Source organism: Urocitellus parryii, chromosome 2, assembly GCF_045843805.1.
Source record: "Urocitellus parryii isolate mUroPar1 chromosome 2, mUroPar1.hap1, whole genome shotgun sequence".
In the NCBI taxonomy this organism is placed as follows: domain Eukaryota; kingdom Metazoa; phylum Chordata; class Mammalia; order Rodentia; family Sciuridae; genus Urocitellus; species Urocitellus parryii.
In genome coordinates, this window is record NC_135532.1 from 146,996,512 (window position 1) to 147,023,608 (window position 27,097).

General features: G+C 39.2%; 1 protein-coding gene across 2 annotated transcripts; it reads right to left on the bottom strand.

Annotated features, from left to right (window-relative positions):
- Positions 1-779: 779 nt before the first annotated feature.
- Positions 780-24,897, bottom strand: Riox2 (ribosomal oxygenase 2). 2 transcript variants are annotated; one of them, XM_026411045.2, is made up of 10 exons: positions 24,855-24,897; positions 18,809-19,272; positions 13,763-13,882; positions 12,509-12,637; positions 8,735-8,838; positions 5,493-5,595; positions 4,555-4,723; positions 2,712-2,800; positions 1,365-1,454; positions 780-941 (listed from the first exon to the last, which is right to left on the bottom strand). In XM_026411045.2, exons 2-10 carry the CDS (start codon positions 19,238-19,240, stop codon positions 783-785), a joined length of 1,395 nt encoding a protein of 464 aa, XP_026266830.2. In that variant the 5' UTR covers positions 19,241-19,272; positions 24,855-24,897; the 3' UTR covers positions 780-782. The 2 variants fall into 2 exon arrangements, with proteins under 2 accessions (XP_026266830.2, XP_077651451.1); XM_077795325.1 differs by lacking the exon at positions 24,855-24,897 and adding an exon at positions 20,252-20,301.
- Positions 24,898-27,097: the final 2,200 nt, after the last annotated feature.

The following is a 27,097-nucleotide window of genomic DNA, read 5'->3' on the forward strand; positions in this document are numbered from 1 at the left end:
AGCATTTTCCTTCCTGAGATGGATTTAAATGTACCTTGAGACAACTGTTTCTTTCATTCCCAACTTTTGCCAGAATGCAGAAAAATACTCTATTTTTATATAGAAAGATTAAATTCTCTAATGATATTTTAAAAAATATCAACCTATATGCACTTTAGAATGTAAAAATAACAATATTTTAAACTCAAGACCCACTATTTTGAGTATTTTTTATAGACTTGGTGTTTCCATGTAAATATTTTTTCCCCCTGAAATCTCAGGCTTTTGTCATCTTTTAAGCAGAATCTAAAAACTTTCTCAAGTCCATAGATGTTGAGTGCCTCCCATGGGTGTGGCTGTATTATTTAATGAGACTAATGTTATAGGGATAACTTTATTTTAACAGGGAAGCTTGTGTATACACCAAGGTATGTATATTTTCATTGTAAAAAAAAAAACTTAAAAATTTTCATGTTAATATTTTAAAAATTGTTCTAGAGCCAAGAAGGCGCATTAAAGAAGTTATTTCCAAAGAACAAAGGTTAATGACATTTTAGTTCTACATCATACATTTTTGGAGTTGTGCCTTTTCTACCACACTGGATTAAATAAATTTGTCAAAAATATAGTTTTGTCACATTCTGGGACACCTTGTAATTTCCTGTTTTTTTTTTTTCCCCCTTCCATGTTCCCATATATTAATAAGTAAGGACAGTTGACAATTTTCTCCTACCCAACTTCCCATTAAAAAAAATTTTAAAAATGAGCATGTAAAATAGCAGTTATTTGATTCTATAACATCACTAGATTACTTGGATCAAACATTCTGTCCAGAGGGATAATACCAGGCTTTCCTTTTCCTCATCTGTAGTAAGCTTCAGGTCCTTGACAGAAATTGCTGAACTATTCCAAATTTGCTTCAGTGCATCCACATGTGAAAAAGGGAAACGAAGTCCATGAGACTGAAAAAGGATAAGTTTAATTTTAAAAAACTTAGTTTGCTGAAGTGGCATTTTCACATAAACCTTACATTGTTGTTTTTGATACCCTTCAGAAACTTCAGATAAGCTCTTTTCATCAACTATAAACTTAGAGAAGTCACAAAACTTGCTGATGCCCATTTAAATCAGATGAAAATCATTCTAATTTAAGTAGTGGTATTATTAGTCATTTGAAATGCCTTACATTTACATTTATTTTACTTTTCCTATAAAGCTACAGGTTCCAGCTAGTATCTTTTTAAAACTGGTCTGTATCATAGTGATATCAAGTGGTAAGTCCATACTACAGCCATAAAAGGCATATTACATACAAATAAAAAATAATTGATTCTTCCCAGCCACCACCCAAATCTCAGCAATGACATTGTTTCCATTAGAACAAACCTCTATTTCCTCCTCATTTCCCATCATGTGTATTTCTCTCCTATTCTTTAGAGAATGATAGATGTAAACCATCTTTTCTTGAGCTTCATCCTTTAAAGAAAAGAATGTTAAGTCATCAACAAAATATTGAGGGCTTCAGTACTAAGAGGGTTTTCCAGTAAGTGAACACTAAGAAAAAGTCATGTTGCTCAAATGAAATTATATCTAATCTTTAAAGAATCCTTTGGGCAAAAAGTTATATGGACATATACACATTGTATAATTCATCAATGGAAACTTAAAAGTCATTATTTTAAAAGATGGTATCTTCAGGAACTTGATTTATATTAATCATATCTGTACACTTTGCAGCCAATAAAAAAAAAAAAAAACAGCCGTGTAATTTATAGAAGAATGACACTTGAATTGTGATAGCCTCCCAAATGACCCCTACTTATTTCTGGAACCTTTTGTCATTCTTTGTTACACACTGTCTCAAACTAATTGGTTGTCAAAATAACTAGAATTTTTTTAATAGTGTATTTTTGAGGTTTTATATATGTCAACCCTTCCAGGTCTGGCCCTGATGGCTGGTACAACATAGAAGACGTGTGAATTCCTCCTCAATCATTCATGGGGCACCTTCCAAATGAGCTGATGAGGAAGAAACAGGGTATGGGACAGTCCTCAAGGTCCTTAGTATAGGGAGCTTTAAAAAACCATAAATGCAGAGGTTCTAACCCAGACCACAGGAGACTTGGAATTTAATTCTTTTTTTAGTTGTCAATGTACCTTATTTATTTATATGCATTTCTGAGAACTGAACCCAGTGCCTCACACATGCTAGGCAAGTGCCCTGCCACTGAGCCACAACCCCAGCCCCAGGAATTTAATTTTTTAAAAGCTTTCTTGCTGATTCCACAGTCAGCTAGTTTTGAGAATCATGGGCTAGATAGATAGCAGGGTTACAGAGTGTAGACTATTATTTTTGATCTATGGGATTAGAAGTTGAGAAGAAATATCAGCAAAACCACACAGAAATTGATGCAAATGATCAGAGAGGGACTGAAGCAGGGATTCTCAAAAACATGGCCTGTAGTAGGATGGGAAGCCAAGAGCAGACATATTTACATAACTAGAAATGAAGGAGGAGACTCTGAGGGGATGAGAGGAAGCCCTCAAGTATCCAACACATAGGAAAATTTGGAACAGTAAGATTTTGGCATTATCTGACCAAAGTGATGGTAAACTGAACACAAATGGATTCCTGAAGGAGAAGGGCAGGGACCAATACTCCTTTTGAATAATAAACTGAGGCCTATAGTGGAAAGACCCTGGGAAGAGAGGAAATCCCTCTTGGATACTCACAGATGGATCCTGATCTGGCCCTACTGTGAGAATGATGTGGTCCTTAAACTGCAGACTCACTATGCTGTCCAACCTTGGTAATTTTCCACCTAGAAAACACCAAAGAAAAATCCAACCTTCAAAAAAGGAAACCAGCCATTCAAACTTGCTTGCAGTACAAATGGTTAGGAAACTAATAGTCTGCAGGTGAATCCAAATATGAGTTTGCATCCTTATGCTTATGGAGCTATCTTTATTGTTAAGACAGATACACAATTAGGTAAAAGTTCATGAGTACATTCAACAGGTAAAAATAATGCCATCAAAACATGGTAGCTACTTGCAGTAGACTGGGACATATTGCCATCTGGCCTGAGCACTTATTTCTCCAGTATCTATCCTCCAACAGCTTTTCCCACACAAGGGACTATCTGAGTTCAAACTGTACCACTCCATCAATTCCTAACTATTCTTAACTGTGTGGCCCTGGAAGTCTATGTAGGTCAAGTATAGTGTCGGATAAAAGCTATCTAATAAAGTTCACAAAAAAAAAAAAAAATAGTCACTCTTTTCTAAAGTGGACTTAACTTAGTAAAAAGGCAGTCACTACAACTGACAGGCCTTACAAGGTCCTCTGGGTGGGGAGACTCTTAGGGAGGTATAACTTTATTGACTAGAAGAACTAAGACAAGGAAACCATTAGGGAAAACATTGTGGGTCATAAGATGGAACTTAGCAAATTCTGTTCTGTTAAAGATTAAAACACTTCTGGTAAAATACTTGATTTGAGTCGATGCAATAAAAATCTCTTAACTCCCTTCAAAGTACTGTTTATTTCAGTGGTTCTCACCTGGTGATTAGTAAAAATACACCCCCTCACTCAACTCTGAAAAAGAGAAGCAGCCAGTGAGCTGGCCTGGCAGCTGGTAAGGCCTTTTACAAAGCAACAGTGTCAGATAGGACCACCCTAACCATGACAGGTCAAGATGAAAACATTCTAGACCCATATCTGAACTCAGGCAAAAACAAGAACACTGTCCAAACCGCCAGTGACCACACTCCCACCTGGCTAAGGAATGACTGCTGCTGCTCACCCATCGTAACATTGCCTTATGTGTTCCTCCTACCCATTGGATAAGAAGGATTCTGATCGGGTCTCTTCTAAATCCTTCATCCTGACAGCATCAATCCAGAGCAATGCTCTACTTCCTGGAACCTTCTCCAAAATCACTTAGCTCAGGCCCACATCCCTAAGTCCTTTCTCATGCCCTTCCAATGGTGTGCAGTCTTCTCCATTGCAACAAATCAATAAACACAACTTTGGGTTCAAGGGGTTGTTCTCTGTAGCCTCTCCTAAAAGACATTGACATCCTCTATCCAGAGGGCATTATGTCAGCTGCAGCCTAAACCTGTCATAAATTAGTCACCTAATTTATGTGGTGACTTCAGTTTTCTTGCATTTCATCTGACAATGATAACATTTGACCCACCTTTGCCTTAATTCCAACAAGATTATTTCAGTATTTAAGTTCTTAAAATTTCTTGAAGATTTTGACTAGCAGAGTACCCATAAGTGTGTGTGTATATATATATATATATATATATATATTCCTAACCCAAAGACAGGGCTCTTGTTTTCCAGCATGCTATAAGTTCTTTGCAAATGACTTGTGAGGAACAGGATGCTAATGAGTGCAGTCCATCTAGTTTAACTCTATGTGCTAAGAATGGATTTATGCCCACATTAATATTAAATTGCTTCTTAATTTCCATCTGCTCAAAGAGGGGCCTACCCAGGAAAGCCTCAAATGTCCCCCGCCCCGGCCCCAGCCCCAACCACCTAGAAGAAAACAGAAAGCTCCACCTGGTGTCGACAGCTCTGTTCCATCTCCCGTGTAGTAAGGGGGGAGTCTGTGCATAACAAAATCTTTCTTCATGTCTGATGAAAGCAGTTCTTTGGTGCTTTCCAGCCGGTCTGCAAGAGTCCTCAAAAAGCCACTTAATCTTGTTGCAACTGTTGTGGTTTCCACCTGCTAAAAACACAGAAGTGAGCCTTGGTGGGGACCCAAGCAGAATTTACTGCCGAGGTCCCAGTCTCTACAGTAGTATGCTGAGCCTAACACCAACCACACACTACAGACAAAATTCTGTGTCATTTCAAGAGAGGACAGGAATAAATAGAGCTCTTAAGAACCTTAACCTATTACTTCTTCATAACCCATTCATGTTATGCTGCCTGTTGTTAATAAAAAAAGAACAATTTTCAGGATTTTTCCTAGAAAGAAGAATCCTTAGACATATACTGCAGTCTGGCTCTGCCTTTGGAAAGCAAGTCACTATTCTAAGGTGCCTGCTTCACTTTTGTTCCACCCAGCCCTCATTTAATGATCTTCTCAAAACTAACCAAACAGTACTCATATTTCAAAATGCAAAAATATGCAGGAGCACCAGCGAATACACAAAGGCCTGGGTCTCCAGTGGGTTTCTTCTCTAAGTCATCATTGGAACAAACCTATTTCCTCCTCATTTCCCATCATGTGTATTTCTCCTGGCCAATTTATTCAACAAGCTCTCCACAGTGCCTGCTACTATCACTGTGAAATAAAGTAAGAGAGTTGTTTATGCAACACCCACGATCTCTGGATGACATCCATTCATTCTGCAAATCATATAGCTCAGCAGGCAACACAGAAGAACTTGGCTCAGCTGAGTAAAGAATCCTGGATCCCCAGAAGACAGGGCTTTGGCTGGCCTGGGCTGAGGCTGCCACTTTCATCTCCACATGCCTTTCTTTACTCTTACCATGAGCAGCTGCCGGGGTATTCCAGTCCGTAATGTTATATCTTCCTTTGCAGTATCAAAAACAAGCCCTGAAATGGTGTCCAGAAGGAAATCTCCCCATGAACTAGAACATATACCATGAAAAAGAAAGAATAAAAACCAGTGAGAACACAAATATATGCAAAATGCCTGTTACTAATAAAACCAAAAACTACAAACTACAAGTGGGGTTTCAACCTCCCAGCCCAAGCTTTCTGAATTCAATTAATTTGATGTTACTCAATATGAAAACCTAAGATCTTCATTGATCACACTGCTTCTTTCTCTGCAGGCACTCACTTGGAAAATTAAAAGTGGAAAGTTAAGTTTCATTCATGATTTTTCTTAAAGATACCAGAAAAATAATCAGATACTGTCATAAAATAGGAAGTCCAGGGGACCAAAGCTTTAACACAAGTATCTCTGAGGAGCTTTGTAGAAATTTAACACTCAGGCGATCTAGAAAAAGTATCTTTTATGCAATAAATCCAAGAGGAATACATTTAGGGAAACAGCAAGATCTCCAGACTATGTAATTACCTGAACAGTGAAATGTTACATTTTCCACTGCATTTTAAAAGAGGGAAGCTGCTCTTTAGTAAAATATCCACCAACAACTATTTCAAAAGAATTGATTTCTAGCAATGGTTTTACTGGAGTAGAGGGAGAAGCCAGTGGCCAAAAATAACATCTAGGGATAAGCTCAGTGTTCAATTACTTTTGCTTTCTCTGGGGTAGTAAAATTGGCTCATTCTTAACCATGTGCCAGTGTAAGAAACACTCTCTGTGGGGTTGCCCTCTTTAAACATTTCTTAGCTTGTTTAAAATTTTCCTGTGTTACCAGCAGATTTCAAATTGCTGGCTATGTGCAAAATGGAAATTCACAGTATGACTTTTGCTTCTCACTCAGTAAGGAAAATTAACACTTTTATGTTCCCTTTCTGATGAAGTGGCAAATTAGGACAAAATCCACTTGAGATGTACTTTCCCCAAGGTATCCACTACCTGGTGGCCTCACTGCTTTGTGACTTAATGCCACATCTTTTAATTGAACTTCAACTGTAGGACACATGCAGCAGCATAAAATACCTACTTCCTTTGCACTGTTAATAGGTGAAAGTCATATGGCAACAACTGAGAAGAGTTCAACAGCAGTTAAAAAACAGTGCTCTGTTCTCTAAACAGAGTTAGGACAGACCTCGGGACTTTCCAAAATTCAGGAATAATACCTCTTAAGGAGTTCACTTTGATAAAAAAGCCAATTCAACCTGCTGTTGCCCCACAGAACAGGCTCCAAATGTTCCAATAATGTTGCCATGAGAAGGTGTTGGGGAGAAGCCCCAAATCTTCACCTTCCTACAGGAGCTGACAGAGCCCAGGCTCAGAGCAGAAGACCTCCAAGGAGCAACGGTCCTCGAGTTATACAAGACAAAAGTCAGAGTCTAGTCTAGACACATCATTTATGGTGCCCACCCTAAGACATGGGCAGCAGCCTCTGTAACTTATAAAGTTCCTCCCACTTACAGGTAACTGGATAAGGGTGAGATGGGATCCAGGGGCAGCCTATCAGAGCTTCATCGGGAAGCAGAGTGAGAGTCAAATATTGAACAGCAGAAACAAATACGTTCAGTGATTCAGAGGGAGGTCAGAAGTAACTGATGACAGCATGGGATAAGCCAATATTATGAGTACATAAAGCTGAAGAAAGAAAAGGAGGGAGCAAAAAGCAATGACCAGAAAACCAGATGGTGACAATAACAGAAATGAAACAGAAGCAGAGAAAATTCAGGAGCAAGGGGGTAGCAGAGCAACATTAATGAGGGGATACCAGAAGATGCACATGGGGCAAAACAACTTGACTGGCAAAGTCCAGAGCTACTCTAGACCCAGAATGAACTTCTGTTTCCAGACTCTGTGGGAGGGCCCTTCTACAAGTCCTATGACTCACTCCCTCAGTTGCTCTGCTCTTGAGATAGACTCAGACTTTCTATTCCTCACACTTTAAGAAACCCAATAGCCACAGTAACAAAGACATTTTTTCAGAATGGAAGCCTAATAAAGCTTGGGCCTTCTACTTGTGGGCAAAGACAGAACTGACCTCAGGCCCAATTCCAGCCAGTTCCTTCAGTAAGGCTCTTAAGCATAGAGGTAAATCTCATACTGAAAAATCAGGTAAGGAAGCAGAGGTATGCTTACTCATTTTGTAAATCATGGCTTCGGAGGTAGGAGAGGGTCATATTATCCCCTGGACCTAGAATGTTCTCTCCTACCCCAACCTTCTGACTCACCCCCACTTATGCACACTTTAGGACTCACTCAGGGATAGTGTCAATTCATTTCTGAAACTTTCCCTGACACTCAACTAAGTGAATTCCTCTATGTTCCACGGGTATCTGTGCAAACCTCAGACAGAATTTATCACACTGTTTGGCAACTATTTACATATCCATCCCTTGATCCTGCCACCACTTCCAGAGTGTCAGCTTTCTCAAAGCCCATCAAAATGTAACCTTTGCATTCCTGACAACTAGCAGGAATAGTGCATGCCTACTGAAAAAAATGAACTAATTCCTGTCATGATTTTAAGTGGATCTATTTTTATCTCATGTGCTTTTAGTTCCTCCTGTTCCAGGCTCCCTTTCCTACTTAAATTTCATGGACTGTAAAAACTGGAACTCTTAAGAGATCAAGAGGTTTCAAAGGTTCCAGAATTTTGTTGGGGACTTTGGAAGTGTTTTGAAAACAGTGGTAATGGCTGTTCGAATCTAATGCCAACAAACTCTACATTTAAACATAATTCAAAATGACATATTTTATGCTATATATACTTTGCCACAATAATTTTAAAAAATAAAAAGAGGTAGGGATAGAGAGGGAGAAGGAGAGGGGAGAAGGAGAGACACGGAGATTACAAACCCAGCCTGGCATCACTAACACACTGACACACCCATAGTTACAGTATTTTTTTTCTTTTCTTTTCAAACTATGAAACCTTGTATTCAGGCAATTTCCCAGTATTCTATATAGAGTGAGATCCATGGTGCTCCCAGGAGCAAGTCCAATGGGCCAATCACACACATGAGACATCAAAGAAATAGGGAAGTCAGCAAAAAGACAGAAACAAGAGGAGGTGGCCAACTCCCTCAGGTCCCTGCTGAATGTGGCTGCTTGGGCCATAACTCAGTGCTAGGGACGGGATGCTAGGCTGAGGACGGAGCATTTACTTGTTCTGGTAGGTGCTGATGGTCACATGAGTAGAGTGGGTCAGCCCTGAAGGAGTATCCGCCTGATGAATGGTCCCTCTGGGGAAGTACAACAAATCACCTGGCTAAAGGAGAAAGAAAAGGTAGAGTTAACAAGAGCTATACTTCTCAGTCCTCTTTTTTTTTTTCTGTTTTTGTTTTTGTTTTGATACTGGGATTTAGCCCAGGGGCACTTAACCCCTGAGCCATATCCCCAGTGCTTTTCTGTATTTTATTTAGAGACAAGGTCTTGCAGAGTTGCTTAGGGTCTCACTAAATTGCTGAGGCTGGCTTTGAACTCGTGATCTGCTGGGATTATAGGAGTGCACCATTGTGCCCAGATAGTCCTCTTTGTTTTAATGAGATAAATACAGGTATTGAGCTTCAGATCTCTACTCAAACCCACTGCTTCATGGGACAATCTCCATCCAGCTTCACTGTGTCCATGAGCCTGTCACTGTGAACCACAATCCAACAGAAATCCAGGCCTAGAGTCACTGTCTTTAAACTCAAGCTGATACCAGATACACCTGAAACATCCCTGCCTGATTCTGGGATCCAGGAAGGTGTTCCTGGGGAGCATCTTCTCTCCCTCCTGGTTAAGAGTGAAGCTTGTCACACTGATGCTGCCATTTATGGACTGCTGACCAGGGCAATTCATTTATCTTCCCTAAGCCTCAGTTTCTCTTTTACTAGAATGGGGTAACAGCCCCATACCCCACAGGATTAGGGACATGCAGTTTTCAAAGATCCCAGGGCAAAGATGGGTATGTGCTATGTGCTTACATATCTTGGCTGCCACACTACCACTCTAATAATATTTGAGCTCATTCAGGAAGGGTCAATTACCCATTTTATATTCCCCAGAGCCCAACCTAGCAAAGCACCCAACACACAACATATGTTCAAAAAATGTTAGATAAATGGTTGAAAATCTATATTACTCTTATTTGAACCTACAAACTAGATATAATGGATTATCTTCTTGGGTAGATAAGCCTACTCCCTTTTACCCCTTTACTCTCTCCCAAATAAACAGATGAAAAAATTCTTCCCAAATTACTCCTGCCCTGAGCTACCTCCTCCCTAATCCCACTGAGACCAACATTCTGTAACTGCCTAAAGAGAGAAGGAATCTTGAGAGCCATTCATCTCCTCTCTGAAGTAAGGGAAGCAGTCTAGCTCAATAGTTAAGTAAAAGAGCCCTAGAGACAGAACTCAAGAAATACCACCTTTAAAAGAATTTTAAAGATTTCCCTCAAAGCAAAAGCAATATACATTTATTTATATTTTTGGCTGCTGATTTGCTTTAAATTTTACCAAACTGACAGTATTGCAGGTAAATAAATGCTTTACTGATACTTAAAAGAACCATTTAATGAGTGTTTCTCTGTTGGCTCCTGTGTAGGTGAGAGCCTCACATACACATTTCATTCATTCCACAAACATTTGATCAATGCTTTCCGGCCCTCACTGGAAAAGGCAAGGAAGATCTCCCTGAGAGTTTCCCTCCAGAAGGAATGTGATTCTGCCAACACAGTGGAGACCACTTTTGGACTCCTGGCCTCCAGAATTATAATAAATTTTTTGTTACTAAAATAATCATTACGGGCTGGGGTTGTGGCTCAACAGTAGAGCGCTTGCCTAACACTTTCAAGACCCTGGGTTCGATCCTCAGCACCCCATAAAAATAAATAAATAAAATAAAGGTATTGTATCCAACTACAACTAAAAAATACATATTTTTTAAAAAAATCATTACACTAGTACATACTTTTATACCTCATCAAAGTGATTTCATTGTAAAGGGGATATCAAAATAATATCCTTCAATTCTTATATCCTACAAGGTAAATATTATGATCTCTGTTTTAATGAAGAAGAACAGACTTAAATAATTTGTCCAAGTGACAAATTATTTAAGTGACAACATCTGAATTCAAACCAGCTCTGTCAGATCACCAAGCAGAGGGTTGTTATTTTTGCTATGGGGGCTGTCTTCACCCTAACACTCCTGGTTTGGCAAATATACTGCATTGGCTCGCACTGCAATAGTGGGAAAAAGGGTGACAAGGGCTTCAGCACTCCCATAGTATCTTCCACACACTTCTCCCAACCAGAGTGACTCAGCTTTTGTTTCATATACTAGGCAATTTCATTTGAAGAGGTATACTGATTAAAATTTCACATGTATGTGCATATACACACTTGAAAAGCAGTGTACCTCACAATGCTATTTTTCTCCTTCCAGGAGACTCAGAGCTTCTGTTAATAAACAGTGTTCATTGAATGTTTAATGGACATCTGTTCCATCTCGTCTTCCAAGTCCCATGGCAACAGTACAGAGAATTCACACCCTCCACACTTGAAGACCACTATGAAGCCTGACTTTCTTCAGCATGACAAATAGCCAGGCTGTCCACCTGAGCAACTCAGCCCTGGCCTCAAAAACCCCAGATGGCTTAGTCTCTAGCTTAAACACAATCAACCAAGATTCTGGTAAATGTACAAGGGCAGGTATGGGCAAACTCTTTCTCTAAAGGGTCAAATATAGTATTTTGGGCTTGAGGCCCTGTGTTCTCTATGGCAACTAGTAAACTATTTAATGCAAGCAGTCATAGACATACTTTAGGAATAGGTGTGGCTTTGTACCAATAAATTCTATTCATAACAACAGGCAGTAGGCCAGGTGTTTGACCCATGGACCATAGTTTACAGACTGCTGACCAAAGGCATATAAAACCAAGGTTACCTTTATTGTTGTTTATTTACTTAAGTACACTATAATTAGGCCCAATCCTAAAAAAAGAGATTGCTTTCCCCTAGTTCTTGGCAGATAAACAGGCAAAGATCTTAAAATCCAGAAACAGATACAGGCATTGACAAGAATTCTATACTAATTACAACTTGAAGATGAAATAAGTACAAAAACAATAACTGTATGTAAATAATTCCATTGCAATATATTCTATTATAAGCATCTCTGGAATAGCTTGAATTAACCATTGTTTAACTGCCACTAAAGGAAATTAAAGTAGCATTAAAGTAGAGTATAAAGTTTAATTATGAAGCTTTTTTTATACTTTAAGTTTTTTTCTCAACAACCTCTCCTGCTGAGGACTGGCTGTGTTCCCATCCATGCTAACGGCTCAAAGACAGATTTTCTCAGCAAAAAGATGCCAATGCACATGATAAAGCCACCTGGCTCCCTGGAGGAAGAATCCTAAAGAACTTTCATTAATTACTATTCTTCTAGTAACTATATGCAGGGAGAAAGAAGGAGTGCAGAAAATAGTCTGCTGCATAATCAGGAGGAATGTGGGTTATACTAGAGTTTTTGCAACCAAAAAATGAAGAGATTCCTGGCCAGGCTTTGCCTAAGCAACCTACAACCCATTCCACCTGCTGTCTTAGATGTAGAAAAACTGCCCAAGGCCAAATCTTTCACTTTTTTTCTGGAGAACTTCATGGTACACTGAATTAACTTTATTTCTGTTAAACTGGATCATATATGGTTATAGATTATTTGAGAAATAAATGTAATACTTCCTTAGCTCACTTCTCCAAGTGCAAACCCCCAAGACTCCTTCAGAAGTTGCCTGTGCTGGCTAGTTGCAAGGAGAGCCATCCTACCTCAGAGTCCCAAGGATACATTCCCACAGGGATGGTTACATAAACTCTAAACCTCAAACCTGAACTTGTCTTAGCAACAGAGACAGGCCAGCTCATAGAGGTGCCCATATGGTCACTCCATACCTTTAATGTGAACTCATGTGTTGGAGTGCCAATCCTGGCCTCAGCCTCCACGCTGTACTCACGTGCCAGGGCCACTGTGGGTTTGTAAAGGCGCCAGTGCTTCTCTCCCTCCAGCTGCAGGATGAAAACCTATAAAAAGCCACAGACCTGGGAGGTCAGAGTTTCCTGACAATTCACGTGCAAAATCTTTCTGAATATTAGTTCTTTGAGGGGGTTTAGACAAATCCTAAGTTTCAGACAAAAATTAAAAATGAGAGAATCTGAAATGCATGTCACTCCACACAATAAAAGTGGCCACTACTGGTTTTATTTTTTTAAAACAGGTAACCATGAATCCTGATACTGAACAGATACTCAATTTTTTTTTTTCACTTTGTTAGAGTATTGCCAAGTTCTTTATATTAACAATCTCACTCTTGAAATCATCTTACAGACCTCTGAAAGCCCATAATCTCAGTTGGAAAAGGCAAGTTTCAGCTATAATGGAATGCCTAAAGTCTTAAAATATTGAAAAGGGGCTCGGTAAACAGGAAAACTTTTTATTTTTTTTATTCAGCCAAAGATACTTTAATGGTCTATTAAGAATAGAAATAAAAACTCTTTTGGAAAATGTACTACCATCAACTTGGTCTCAGAAGGGGGAAAAAAAAAGAACTTTTTACTAATATCTCTGTGTTCACATACCTCATATTTTTACAAAAATAAAAAGTCAGTTAAGTTTTTTGGAAACCATATGACAATGAAATCAACATTTGTTAAAGTGCCAGTGCTTAAATTAAATCATGACCTTCATTCAGGCTGTCCCAAGTTTTCTACAAATGGAAAAAACATATATATTTTTGGCAGTTATTGGAAAAAAAAAGAAAATGAGAGCAGAAGCCGGGATTATGTGTGATCTCATTATATCAAAGACCATACTTTGTGAAATTAAAGGAAAAGCTAATGACTTTTCTATAGAGTTCAGTAAATTCCTGTTTCAAAGGAATGAATCTGATGTTTTTTTATTAGTAAGTTTGGAAACAATCTCTCCCTTTGAGAAGGAGCAGGAAATCAATTTGGAGAGATTTGTTTTGGCCCAACATTTAGATGAGTTCAAGATCTCCAGAGAGTGCACATAAAGAACAGCCACAGACTTGGTCTTGGAGTTTTAGAGTGTAACATGAAAAGAACCCCAAGGACTCCCAGAGCAACTTCATAACCATGCTCTCAATAACTCATTGTTCCCCACACTGGGCAATATGCTTCTTCTCTCACCTCAACATCATCATAGTGGGGAGGTAGGCCCTGAGATCCTCCAGGAGTTATATACACATTGGAGCCAACCAAAGAACCAAAGTAACATTCCAGCTTCTCCTGGATCCGCCAAAGCTCATCCTTTAAAGAAAAGGGGGGAGGGATAAAAATAAATTAGAAATAAAACAAATGTTTTTGTTCACTTAGGAAGCCTTCCTTTCACAATTATCATAGATCAGACAATTAACCAGTAAAGGGCCCTCAAGAATCTTTCCTTCTAGCACAGACACTACTGCAAAGAAGTAAGCAAATGATAGACTGGCAAGGCAGCAACTGTGAGTCATGAAGGATTTTGACATGCACATGACATGAACCAATTAACATTTTTAAAAGCTCACTCTGGCTCCTGGGTGGAAAACGGATTGTACAAATGTAAGACACCAGTCTAGAAGCTACTGAGATAGCAGTCTAGGTAAAATATAAGCTGGATGGTGGAAGAGGGATATCAGAATTTGAAAAGCCCAGGGGTACTCTGGAAGTAGAACTGATAGGACATGCTGATGGATAAAGGGGCATGGAAATGAAAGGAATTAAAAAAAAAAAAAAAAAAGACACCTGGGTTTCTGACTTGGGCAATTAGCTCCCAGTTCCACTGACTGAGACAAGAAAGGCTTGATAAAAAATAAGTTTTCAAGGGGGGGTGGGGGGACCACGAGCTTCACACAAGAAAGTTTAAATTTGGGATGCTAAGACCACTCCTCTCCCCACAATGTGGAAGTGTTTTTAAGTAAGTTTGAAGTTTTAGCAGGAAGTATGGGCTAGAGATTGGGAGCCACCTACACAAAATGGGTATTTAAAGCAATGGAAGCAGAAATGAAACCTAGGAAAAAGCTTATAGACAAATGAGTTAAGAACAAGGGTGAGCAATGTTCTCTCTCTAGTCACTAATCAATTGTTAGGTATAAGGCCCACTGAAGTGCCTAGACAGGAACTATGTGTGTGTGTGTGTGTGTGTGTGTGTGTGTGTGTGAGAGAGAGAGAGAGAGAGAGAGAGAGAAAGAGAGAGAGAATGTGTTAGTTTTTCCCCAAGACAGGGCACAGCCTCAAACTGCTTTTTTATTCATTCTATAGCCCTCACAACAACCCTGTCTCATAAGGTGGTTACTACCATTATCTCCAGTTTACAAATGAGAAAATTGAGGCACCAGAACACACAATTATTAAATGATGGAGTTAGGATTCAAATTTGGGCAAATCAGCTCCTGAGTCCATGCCTTTAAGATAACTGAAGAAAAGGTGACTCACTTACACTAAAGAGACCAAAAGGGTTTTTTTTTTTTTTTTGCTTTGTTTTATTTTGTTTTGAGTTGTAGATGGTCACAATGCCTTAATTTTATTTACGTATTTTTATGTGCTGCTGAGGATCAAACCTCACAAGTGCTAGGCAAACATGCTACAGCTGAGCTACAACCCCAGCTGTGAAGAGAGAGACCAAAGTTTTAAGCATATGAATGTTCAGTGCCTGGCTCATAGAAGACATTACAACATTTTCAAATATTTGCTGAGCAAATCAATTATAACTTGAGAGTCAATTCTACCACTGGACTAAAAGAGATCTACAGTATTAAAATCACAAAGTGGGATAAAATGGGTCAGCATAAAAATCAAAAGCTTTGGAAGATATCTTTATATGGACCACTGGGCTTCTTTATTTTAGATCTCGAAGGTTCTCCTTGACACAGAAAAATAACTTAATGGACTCTGAATACCTCAGAAAATTTAGAGCTCCCAAAGAACCTAATTTACTTCAGGAGAGAGACCAACAGGACCTGGCTTTATAATTATGTTTGTACAGTTAGTGGAACCACTAAGAAACCAGAGCTTTTCTTTTTCTCCCGATGTCCTTAGAGGTCTTTCAGGACAAAATGGTTGACTTTGTTTCCCAGCCCAAGCATCATTCAAGATCATTCAAGGTGTGCAATTGATGTAAACATGTCTCTTCTTCTTAAAGGTTACTGCAAATGCTATCAGTTGTACAGTTTTTCTGTTTTTCTTAGACCTTTGGCTTCTGAATCTGCCAACTGTGATCTACTGAAAAGAGATGAGTCCAACTGTAGTCACAAGCTAGGCAACAGATTTCTTTTTTTTTTTTTTTGAGGAGAGAGAATTTTTTAATATTTATTTTTCAGTTTTCGGTGGACACAACATCTTTATTTTATTTTATGTGGTGCTGAGGATCGAACCCAGCACCCCGCCATTGCCAGGCGAGCACGTTACCCCTTGAGTCACATCCCCAGCCCTGACAGATTTCTTTATAAAGCAAAGCTACTAACACCCCACCCCAATATTGGGGAGGAGCAAAACTCAACTTATCTCAAAACCTATTTAAACTGCAAAGCAGTATATAAGTATTACACTACAACACTAATTGGAGTACAAGGAAGGCCCCTGTCTCCTGTTACCACAAACTCCTACTGTGCACAGAGTCTGAGAACCAGAAAAATGAAAGACAAGGGTGGTGAAGATTTCTCTCCTGGTTGGGTACAACCTCCTCCACTGACCTTTCTCCAATTCCCAAATGTCAGTCTCCACAGAAACAAAATAGAATGCCACGGCTAAGACCAGAATTCCACTCATATACCTAAAGAAAGGCTTAATATTCAAAAGTTCTGCTACTTTCAATAATCATCTTTCAAAGTCTGATAGGAAAATGACTTAAATGTGGAGTCAAAAACACCAGACCAGTTTAGAATAGCTATGGGAAAGTATGCAGAATATCTAGATTAATAAGACTTAGACAGTCTGAGACTCAGTGAACAATGGGCTAACTGTTCAGGCTGACACCTTCTTGACCTGACCAGTGTAAACCATCTCTGAACTTTCTTATTCTGATGTCATAGACTCATTCCTTAACACACACACAGACACACACACACACACACACACACACACACACTCACCACTAATCCTCCTCATAACACAGAATTTTGAACTCAGCTTCTATGTAAGAAGGTGAGTTCTTATAGCTTATAGTCTCTCAGGTACTGGTGGTGGAAAGAGGAAAAAAAAATCCTAGTCTAGTATGAGGGCTGAATTTTGGCTGAGGAAGGTCATCCTTTCTATAATTAAACCCAACCAAAGAGAAGAGTAAATAGTGCAAAGGAAACAGCTTCTTGGCCACTTGGAATCCTAGAAGGGTGTGCAAGGCTTAAACAGACAAACAGAGAAAAGCCCTGGGGGAGATGGTTCTGAAATACAGAAATGGCAGCCATAGAGAATACCACACATGGGCCAAATAATAAATTTCTGGTTTATGACCAAATTATATGTAACAAATTTCATTGATTTATATTCTTAGTTCTTAGGTTTCTAAAAATTACTCAAAAAATGCTACTTCTGGGCTGGGGTTATGGCTCAGTGGTAGAGCACTTGTCTAGCATGTGTGAGGCACTGGGTGTGAGCCTCAGCACTACATGAAAATAAATAAATAAAATAAAGATATTGTATCCATCTACAGCTAAAAATATATTTTTAAAAATGCTACTTTTAGGGGCCAAGGCTGTGGCTTAGTGGTAGAGCACTCACTTGGCACACGTGAGGCACTGGGTTTGATCCTCAGCACCACATAAAAATCAAATAAAGGTACTGTGTCCACCTAAAACTAAAAAAATATATATTTTTAAAAAATGGGGCTGGGGATATGGCTCAAGCGGTAGTATGCTCGCCTGGTATGTGTGCGGCCCGGGTTCGATCCTCAGCACCACATACAAAGATGTTGTATCCGCCGATAACTGAAAAATAAATATTAGAAAAAAAATTCTCTCTCTCTCTCTTAAAAAAAAGCTACTTCTAGTCTGGTAAAGAGTCAACTAGCTTAAAGAGAAGCATTTTATATATGGTCCATATTTTCTAAATTCAAATCATGAGTTGGTTTGGGAAATCATTTATAAATTCCTTCTGGGGGGTTAGTGCCAAAAGGCTGGCATTACAGGGACATTTCAACATTTTAAGATTGCCTGAGATGTAATAATTGGAATCAGGACTTGTCCTGAAAACACCTGAGTACTTATATTTCATCTAGAGTATAAATAGGTTCAAGACCTTTAGACAAGAGAAGGAATGGCACTAACCAGTTGAAGCCTAATGGGATCTAACAAACCAACTTCTGAGTTAAATTGTAAGAAATATTATTGGTAACCGATGGCAGAGTCTCAGAAACCACCAATACAGGCAGAATCCTACTCTCCTCAATATGGAATCTCCTCAAACTCCACTTTCTTCTCCCTTGCTGCCATTGTGATTCTATCATTGGTTACAACAATGAGACTAATAGTATCTAAAACTCAGATGAGACCCTCAACAATTTGGAGCTGACACAAAGATCTCTAAAAAAGCAGATTGCCTCATCCTAAATCTGCATTTAATGAGTACAGAGGTGGCAAATTATTTCCCAAATGTCAGTCACTGATTACAGGATAATTTTAATCAAAGTTATCCTGCACTTATGACTGCCTCCCCAGGAAAAGTTTCAGGACCCCAACCTTTAATGTTACCAGTTCAACTGTCAATAGGAAGAGAGGTCACTTTCTTAGACATACATCTGGTATGTGATCTGGTTCCAGCTCTGAAGCCTCTTCTTAGAAAGATGTAGGCAGCAAAGGGAGGCAATTTCAAAAAAAATATATCACCTTGATGCTATCATGTCTTAAATTATAGTAGTAGGACAAACCAAACAGAAATCTCTACAATATACAAAATCATAAATCAGTCCATAGAACATGATCCTGAAGGTGTAATACTACTTTAATAACTTTATAAACTATCAATGTAATTTAGTTTTTGTAGCTCAGAGATACTCAACAATGTCCACCCTTAGTTACTGGAGTTCCCAATAACAGAGCCAAAAGATAATACAGACTCTCAGACTCTTTCTTTAAAGAGCACCAACTAGGTGCTATGCCTTCCAAAAATGGCAGGAGGCTCAGCATATTCACTTGTGAGCTTATGTATGGTCAAGTGTTAGCATTTGGGGCAAGTATGAAGACCTGTAATAGGGAAACTTGTTACCTTAAATCTCTGAGGTTGGTGAAATTGAATTGTTGCCCTTTTCTGATCAAAATCTTTTCTCAGCTGAAGGAAGTGTGCTTTTCCATCTTTATTTAAAACCTTCTTCTTCCCATGGACACACCGACAGACATTCACATCTCTTCCATAGTATATACCCTGGCTGCACAGACTCTTCAAATCTGTCAGCCTGAATAAGGACTGGTAGTATGCTGCCACTGCAGGGTCATCCCTCTGAATGAGAAGTGGCTTCTGCTCCCAGAATTCCTTGAAAAATGTCTCTATGTTGGTGGGTGAAATCAGACTTTCAAAGAGACCACGGGGGCTCTCAAAGTTTAAGGTGGAAGGTCCACCAGCTGCCTCCACTTTCACCTGCTTACAGGGAACAGGACTCTCTTCCTTCCCATTCCCTGCAGGCTTCACTTTCTTTGGCATTGTCTGTCTTCAAGCAAGAAGGGAATGCAAACCTATCCAAAGGAAAAAAAAAACATACATGGTTAGGTCTACTGGAAGTGCCATTGCTGGTGTTAGTGGCCTGTACACACAAACCATGGCTGAACACTATGCCTTTATGAGAACTATTCCCAAGTCAACACTGCTTCCTCTAGAAATGAGACAGGCTTAAGTCAATGCCATTTCTTCCAAGATATGATTCAGCTTCACACACTACTTAGATTACGCATTCATTTAAAGGAAAACATGTTTTTGTGTATATACTCAAGTCCTGGAATTCATTATTTATTAGGAGGTATAATTATCCCAAATTAAACCATTCAACTGTCTCAGCAATTCTTAGTCATAGGTTTAGCCTGTGGCCATTGATACAGCAAAGCCAAAATTTTTGAATTGAGCTTCTATCAGCACAAAGCCCTGAATCTAATTAGATGAACTCTGAGTTACAAACATTTGATGGCAAACAATCAATAGCTGTCCACTGCCAGGTGCTTTCAGCACAGTACATGCTCAATTGTTGTTCAGGTGGAAATCACGATGGCCTGGACCAGTGGTGTCACCTGGTGGCTGAAGTGAGATGCTGCTTGCTCCCAAGACTCCACCAACCTCCTGAAACTCTTCACTCCCAAATTTGAGCCTTTCTTGAAAACTCCCACTTTATCATCCCCCCACCCCATTAAAACAAAACAAAACACAACAACAACAACAACAACAACAACAAAAAGGGCTGAAAAGTGAAGGCCAAAAATAATTACATGCCAAGTTTTTAAAAACACTAACTTTTAAACAAACAATAAAACATCATAACTGAAATACCAAAATCATTAACTTCTACCACAGCACTCTCCGATTTCAATGTGCACAGATCATCAAGGCATCTTACTAAGACGTCAGGTGGAATTTTCCACTTGTGGCATCATTCTGGCACTCAAAACATTTTGGATTTTGGAGCATTTCAGACTTTGGGATTAGTGACACTCAACCTGTACTCACCCTACCCCAAGAAAGGGGTTGTTTTTCACCAGATTCTTAGAAGTCTTTTCCGTTTGTGGAGGAAAACAAACAAACAAACAAAAAGTTAAGAAGCACTGGTGTTTATAAATGCCAATTTTTTCCCAAGACCAGTAATTTATAAGTGTTATGGTTTCCTATTTTGTTGAATTATCAGAATTACAAGAATGTTGTTTTCTCTTCTCTTCATTGTAACTAAGAAGTATTTCAGCTACACAACAGACTAAGTAGAATTAGTATTCTGGCCTGAGAAGTAAACACTCTAGAATAATTTGTTATGTACTGCAACTAATTTACCAAAGAATTTTTAAAATGCAACCCAGATGTAAACTGAACAAATGAGGATATGGGAAAGTCAAAATACAAAAGTCTATAATGGCCTCATTTTAGCGCCTAAATTTCAAACCAATGAACAGTTCAGTTCTTTCAAAAGACATTCCCGATCATGGTGGAAAACTAATACAAATTGATACTAAAAACCTACAGTAGAGGGGTAAGCGCTTAATTAAGCTTGGAAAAAATAAACTAGTATTTTAGGATATATAGCCAATGAGATATTTTCTGAAAATGTTTCCTATACCTTTTAAATCAAATGGACAAACCAAAGAATCAAGGCTTTACTGAGAAAAAGCATTGCCAGTACTTGGAATTCTAAAGTGATGTACAGGAGATATGAAAAGAGAGTCAATAAAGACTGTACAAAATAGAGTCACCGTAGCTTGACTGACTGCAACCCTTTGAGAGGTTAGCTTGTGGATGATATCTCAGAACTTAAGATTTAGGGAGGTTCCCAACACCATTAATTAATGAGTGGCTCACGATGCCTGAAGTGTAAAACAATACAGTTTATACTGAATACCTGCTTGCCTTCTCTGTGTCTAGACATTTGGTATGTGCCAAGAAGACAGATCCTATGTGACTAGTCCCTGTAACAACCCTGAGCACTGAGTCTCTAATGAGCTTCCCTGGTTGGCAACATTTCACACCTGGTGACAAAATTAGGGCCCAGAGCAATTAAGCACTCCACAAAAAGAAACTTGGAATCTTGTACCTGGTCACCACAGGACTTTATTTCCATATGCCTTTTCCCCTTTACTAATGTGCTTAGTATGTTTTTGCTGTAATGAATCAGCACGTTCTAGCAAAAAAATCACAGAACCTACAAATGGTCTTTGGGATTCCAATATATTGCTCAAATCTAAATTTTAAAACTAAATGTTATTGGTGCAGCCAATTTGGAAAGCAGTATGGAGATTTCTTGGAAAGCTGGGAATGGAACCACCATTTGACCCAGCTATTCCCCTTCTCGGTCTATTCCCTAAAGACCTAACAAGAGCATGCTACAGGGACACTGCTACATCGATGTTCATAGCAGCACAATTCACGATAGCAAGATTGTGGAATCAGCCTAGATGCCCTTCAATAGATGAATGGATAAAAAAAAATGTGGCATTTATACACAATGGAGTATTACTCTGCATTAAAAAATGACAAAATCATAGAATTTGGAGGGAAATGGATGGCATTAGAGCAGATTATGCTAAGTGAAGCTAGTCAATCTTTAAAAAACAAATACCAAATGACTCCTTTGATATAAGGGGAGTAAACAAGGACAGGGTAGGGACGAAGAGCTTGAGAAGAAGCATTAACAGGGGTGAGAGGTGGGAGGGAAAGGAAGTGAGAAGGGAAATCGCATGGAAATGGAAGGCGATCCTCAGGGTTATACAAAATGACATATAAGAGGAAAGGAGGGGTAAGACAAGATAATACAAATGGAAGAAATGATTTACAGTAGAAGGGGTAGAGAGAGAAAAGGGGAGGGGAGGGGAGGGGAGGGGGGATAGTAGAGAATAAGACAGACAGCAGAATACATCAGACACTAGAAAGGCAATATGTCAATCAATGGAAGGGTAACTGATGTGATACAGCAATCTGTATACGGGGTAAAATTGGGAGTTCATAACCCACTTGAATCAAACTGTGAAATATGATGTATTAAGAACTATGTAATGTTTTGAACGACCAACAATAAAAAAATAAATAAATAAATAAATAAATAAATTTCCAAGGAAAAAAAAAACTAAATGTTAGAGTGGCTTATTAGATTTGTTTCACTAAAGTACCCTACAATTTTATATTCAGTCACATATTTCTTATTACTCAGAATTAGTCTCTTTGATATTTAAAGGAATAAGCAGGAAGATGCTAGTGAAAGGCTTGTTTTCCTTAAACATAAAATATGAATACAGTATAAGCACACCTATCAGAAAGTGTGGCTAAATAAAATGCACAAAATACTTAAACCAAAATAAAATCACGTAATTTTCTCCACTTACAAGCATAAAATTAAATTGTAATACTGTAAAATATATGCTTTTGTTAGAATATAAATTTCACTATTTATATTGCCAAAAGTTACAACATTTATTATTTCTCTGGGTACATGCTGAAATGATTGGAGGCTTAGTTACTTGGAACCTAGCTTAGATGTTACTAGGCAAATGTATTATTCGATGCTCACACTACTCATACTGTTAAGACAACCATTCCTTTTAACAGCTTTCAGAGGATGGAAGGGAGAATAGATGACACACCCTATTCCATTAAACACAAAAAAGTCCTAAGATGCATCCAATTTCAGTCGTGTAAAAAGTTAAAAAAAAAAAAAAAAGGTGGGGGGAGGCTGGGGTTGTAGCTCAGTGATAAGAGTGCTCGCCTCACATGTGGAAGGCACTGGGTTTGATCCTCAGCTCCACATTTAAAAAAATAAATAAATAAAGGTATTTTGTCCATCTATAACTAAAAAAGATATTTTTTAAAAAATAAAAAAAAGACTTCAAATCCAAGAAATATAGACAAAAGAATGCTTTGTCTACAAAAGTTCAGCCAATACAATTCTGCCTATAACCTCACAGACCACCCAGAAAGAAATTATAATATTACAGGAAAAAAAAAGTTTTTGAAAAATAATTGTTTTCAATGAGTTGACTATAAGCATTAAAAGGTAAAAAGATTAAGTAAAAAGATTCACAGTTCATACTTTCAGTGCCCTGCAGATAAACTGTACAAGAAAATCAATACTGATGCTCATACTATAGCCAAAAAAGATATTTATATTTTGAAAGTGTCCTACCTCTTCCAAAGTAATATGAATGACAAGAAATCATAACAGCTTCTTGAAGGGACAGCTATCTGTACATTCTGGAACCTAGCAGAGCATATAGCACATAGGGGATTCTCAAGAAATGCTTGCTAAATTAACTTTCATTTTTTTCATCTTTAATCTATATACAATTTTAGAGGAAAAAAAAAATCTGCAAGGCCTTACAAAAACCAGAGCTGGAGAAAACAGAGACCTCCTGCAGTATGACTGCTACTTTGAACGCAGCTGTGGCTTTGGTATTCAACAGTATTCCAAGGGCTAACTGGCAAATAGATACCAGTAATTATAATCAACCCAAGGAGGGAAGTGTGACTGGGTTTAACCTGGGCACAGCTAGTAGTCCGTGGGCAGTTTTGTTAACACGCAAATTTCTGGACCTGCAACAAACCTACTGGATGGTCAATTCTGATGACCAGGGCCCAGAAATCTACATCAACATTATTAAATTCTCCAGGCAAATTATAGATCCAGTAATATAGAAGACGATAGTTGAACTCAGCTCAATAAAACACGCACGCCTGATAAGAATAATATATTGCCTGTAACAAGGTCGCCCAGGCTAACCTAAATGATTTCTTTTCGGCATAAAGAATTATCATTAATGCAAAGAAGTTCTCCTATTGACCTTGAGTTGTGACTGGCATTTATGTTTTCAGTTTTATTTTAGAAGGAAAATGAATTGTACCTCATTAATGTATTTTGGTGACCATGAGGTCACAAAGGAAGAGAAGGGAGTCAGACCCAACCACTTGATGGTGTAAAAACTGGGTAGATCAGGCTCTTCCACTTAAAAGATGAGACCATTGAAAGAAACTCCTGATGGTGACACACAACTAATTAGTGGTGAAATCAGAGTCTCCAGAGGCCCAGGCCTGCACTTCCTAGAAACACAGTGAGAAACTTGGTCTTTTTAACCTGTTGGACAACCCAAGCATTCAGCAGCCAATTATTGACAAATGAATGAACTGGAAGCAAAGGCTGCTAAAGTCAGGAGTGGGGTGAGGGACAGCCTCAGCTCCCGCCTCCGCATGCAGGAGCTTTCCTCAGCGTGTCTCCTAGGCCCGACCTGTCGCCCAGGCCCTGGCAACCCACGTGGCGGCCTCGCTCCTACCCTCCCTGCCAAGCCTGCAAACTTTCCGCGTTCTTCCCGGGTCTCTGGACCCCGGGCCGAGCACGTGAGCTTGTCCAAGTGTTACAGACATTCGCGACTGCACCCCAGAGCTCCGGGCCCCGCTGGTCCCGGCGTGTCCACAGGGCCCGGAGCTCCGGGGGCCCAGAGCGGTTCAGACGCGTCCCCGGCCCCCGCAGCCACCGGCGCCACTGAGCTCTCGGGCCCAGCGCCGAGATCCCACAGACCCAACCGGGAGCAGGGGAGCGCGCGCCTGGAGGAACCCGCCCTCCCGCCGTCATCGCCCCACTCACCCCGCACGGCCTGTTGCGCGCGGCCGCGAGCTGGCTGGGCGGGGCGGCGTGGGCACGTCCGGGGCGGTGCGCTCCTGCTCAGGCGCCCGCCTCCTGGGCGAGCCCGGCTGCTGGCGGAGGGTGCTCCTGGGGAAGCCGGCAAAGCAGCAATGGGAGAACCAGTGTGTGAAAAAGCCTTTTTTATGATTGATACACATACATCACAAAGTTGAGGGGAGAGAAGCCAATGCATGAACTTAGCTAATGCTAATGCTGAGTTTGCACCAGATGTACTGTGATCCTCCTATTGGCCTCTGAGCATCTGTGCACCAATTTTCACAGGATTTTGGGAGAAAAATCAGTCCTACTGGAATCATTCATTCTATAAACATCAAAGGACTTTTAAAATAATTATTTGTATTTTTGTCTCAAAACTTTATAGTACTACTATATTGTAAAACTGTGGGAAGCACACACATTGTTTTAAATGGTGTGAATGCCATCTGTTGTATATTTATATTCACTTTGGTCCATAAAAGACCTAGGCAGTGTTTTTTTTTTTTTCTTTAAATAGGACTCTAATATTTAAACCATTACTAGCCTAACTTCTAATATAAGAAAACTGAGGCATAATGAGATTATGTAACTTGTTCAAAATTATACAACCGTTGAATAGCATAACTGGGTCTTAAACACCCTCCCCTTCCCCATCATTTTTGTTTGGGTTGCTGATTTTGTTTGAGTAGCTTATTTCTCACGGTTCTGAGGGATGCGGATTCCAAGGTTCAAGGCACTGGCTAATTCTGGAATTCGGTGTATCTGAATCCTGTTTCACAGATGAGGCCTCCTAGGTGCATCCTCATGTGATAGAAGGGGCAAGGCAGCTCTTTGGGGACTTTTAACCTAAATCAGGAGGGCTCCACTCTCGTGACATAATCTTTTCCCAAAATGCCCCTCCTACTTACATTGTTCATTCAGTTTGAACATGTGAATAGATTTTTGGGGGGCAAACATTCATACCATAACATTCATGCTGCTTACCAGTATTCTCTTCTGACCTCTGTTTTTCATCTGTAAAAGTGATTAATTTTGTCCTTATAAAGCTGCCGTTAGTGTCAGGTGAGAGAGAGTAAGCAAGAGTCTTAAACTGTAAAATGAATTCACTTGAGAGGCATTTGTTACAGCCCATTCAGCATCTTGAACATGGTTCTATAGAATGAATTAAGTGCAATTGAGTCTGTGACACATGTTTGCTTCACTTCATTTACAAAACTCATCAAGCAAGGCAGCTTTAAATGAATGTAGTCAACCATGAGATAATCTTGGGGCTTTAGTAACTTCAGAAAAGCCACTTTTAAAAATGATCTAGTCAAGGTCTTCCAAGATTATACTTGTGATACATCTGGGACTCATTATATTTGATTTGATTAAAGCATACTATCACTGTTTGGAATACCCAGTGTTTACAAAAGTGAATTGAGTTAATATTGTCATTTTCTTGATTACAGTCTTAATTTCTTGTAGAGCCTGTGCCTATGGAAAAGTCAATTAATGTTAGGTTGCATGACATTTCTTTATTAAGTGATACTTCAGATCTTCTTTCTCCAACAACCCAGAACTAGTGAGTGAAAGTATGCATTAGAATTTCCAATGACTATTCCTTACAGAGATGTTTTGTAACTTAACATGTCATCAAAAAAAAAAAAAAAAAAAACCAACAACGCTGAAATAGATGTGTGTTCATGACTGTTATAAGAATAAGATATATTTGGGGGTTGCTTTCTTGAAGAGTAAACAAGCTCTTATTGAAAAATGTTTCTTGGGAGACTAGCAAAATGTGTAGATGGATGAGAGAAACAACCATCATGATTGTAAGCAAAATAACCAACACAATTTCAGCACCATTATGGAAGCACAATAACCAGGATGGAAGCAGACCTCAAATGGATCAACAAGCTTTCCTTTATTCTGCAGTGGAGTCAATGATCAGGTACTGGAGGGGCTCATTTTCTGGGTAGAAAAATGGTCCCCGGTTACAGGAGTTTGAGTTTTATAGTTTACAATGTGGGTGGCTTAATTATTAGAGACTAAAGCAGGATGTATTAGTTTGAACAGTCGGGAAAGAAATTGTAAAAAGCCCTAAACTCATTATCACTGGGAAAAGCTCAGAATTCAGTGTTCACTGCTCATCCTCTTTCTCCGGAATTCATTGTTTCCCAGACCTTCACTATTTGCTTTTTTCCTCATTGGCAAGGTGAAAGGGT

Bases quoted from the DNA above. Each gene is read 5' to 3' on its own strand.
- Riox2 (XM_026411045.2), bottom strand. From the start codon at position 19,240: ATGCCAAAGAAAGTGAAGCCTGCAGGGAATGGGAAGGAAGAGAGTCCT. The intron at 5,596-8,734 runs GTAAATGCTCCG...TATATGTTCTAG, and splicing joins ATCAGCACCTACCAGAACAA to TTCATGGGGAGATTTCCTTC. The intron at 2,801-4,554 runs GTGGAGCTTTCT...GGTGTTTTCTAG, and splicing joins AACAGAGCTGTCGACACCAG to GTGGAAAATTACCAAGGTTG.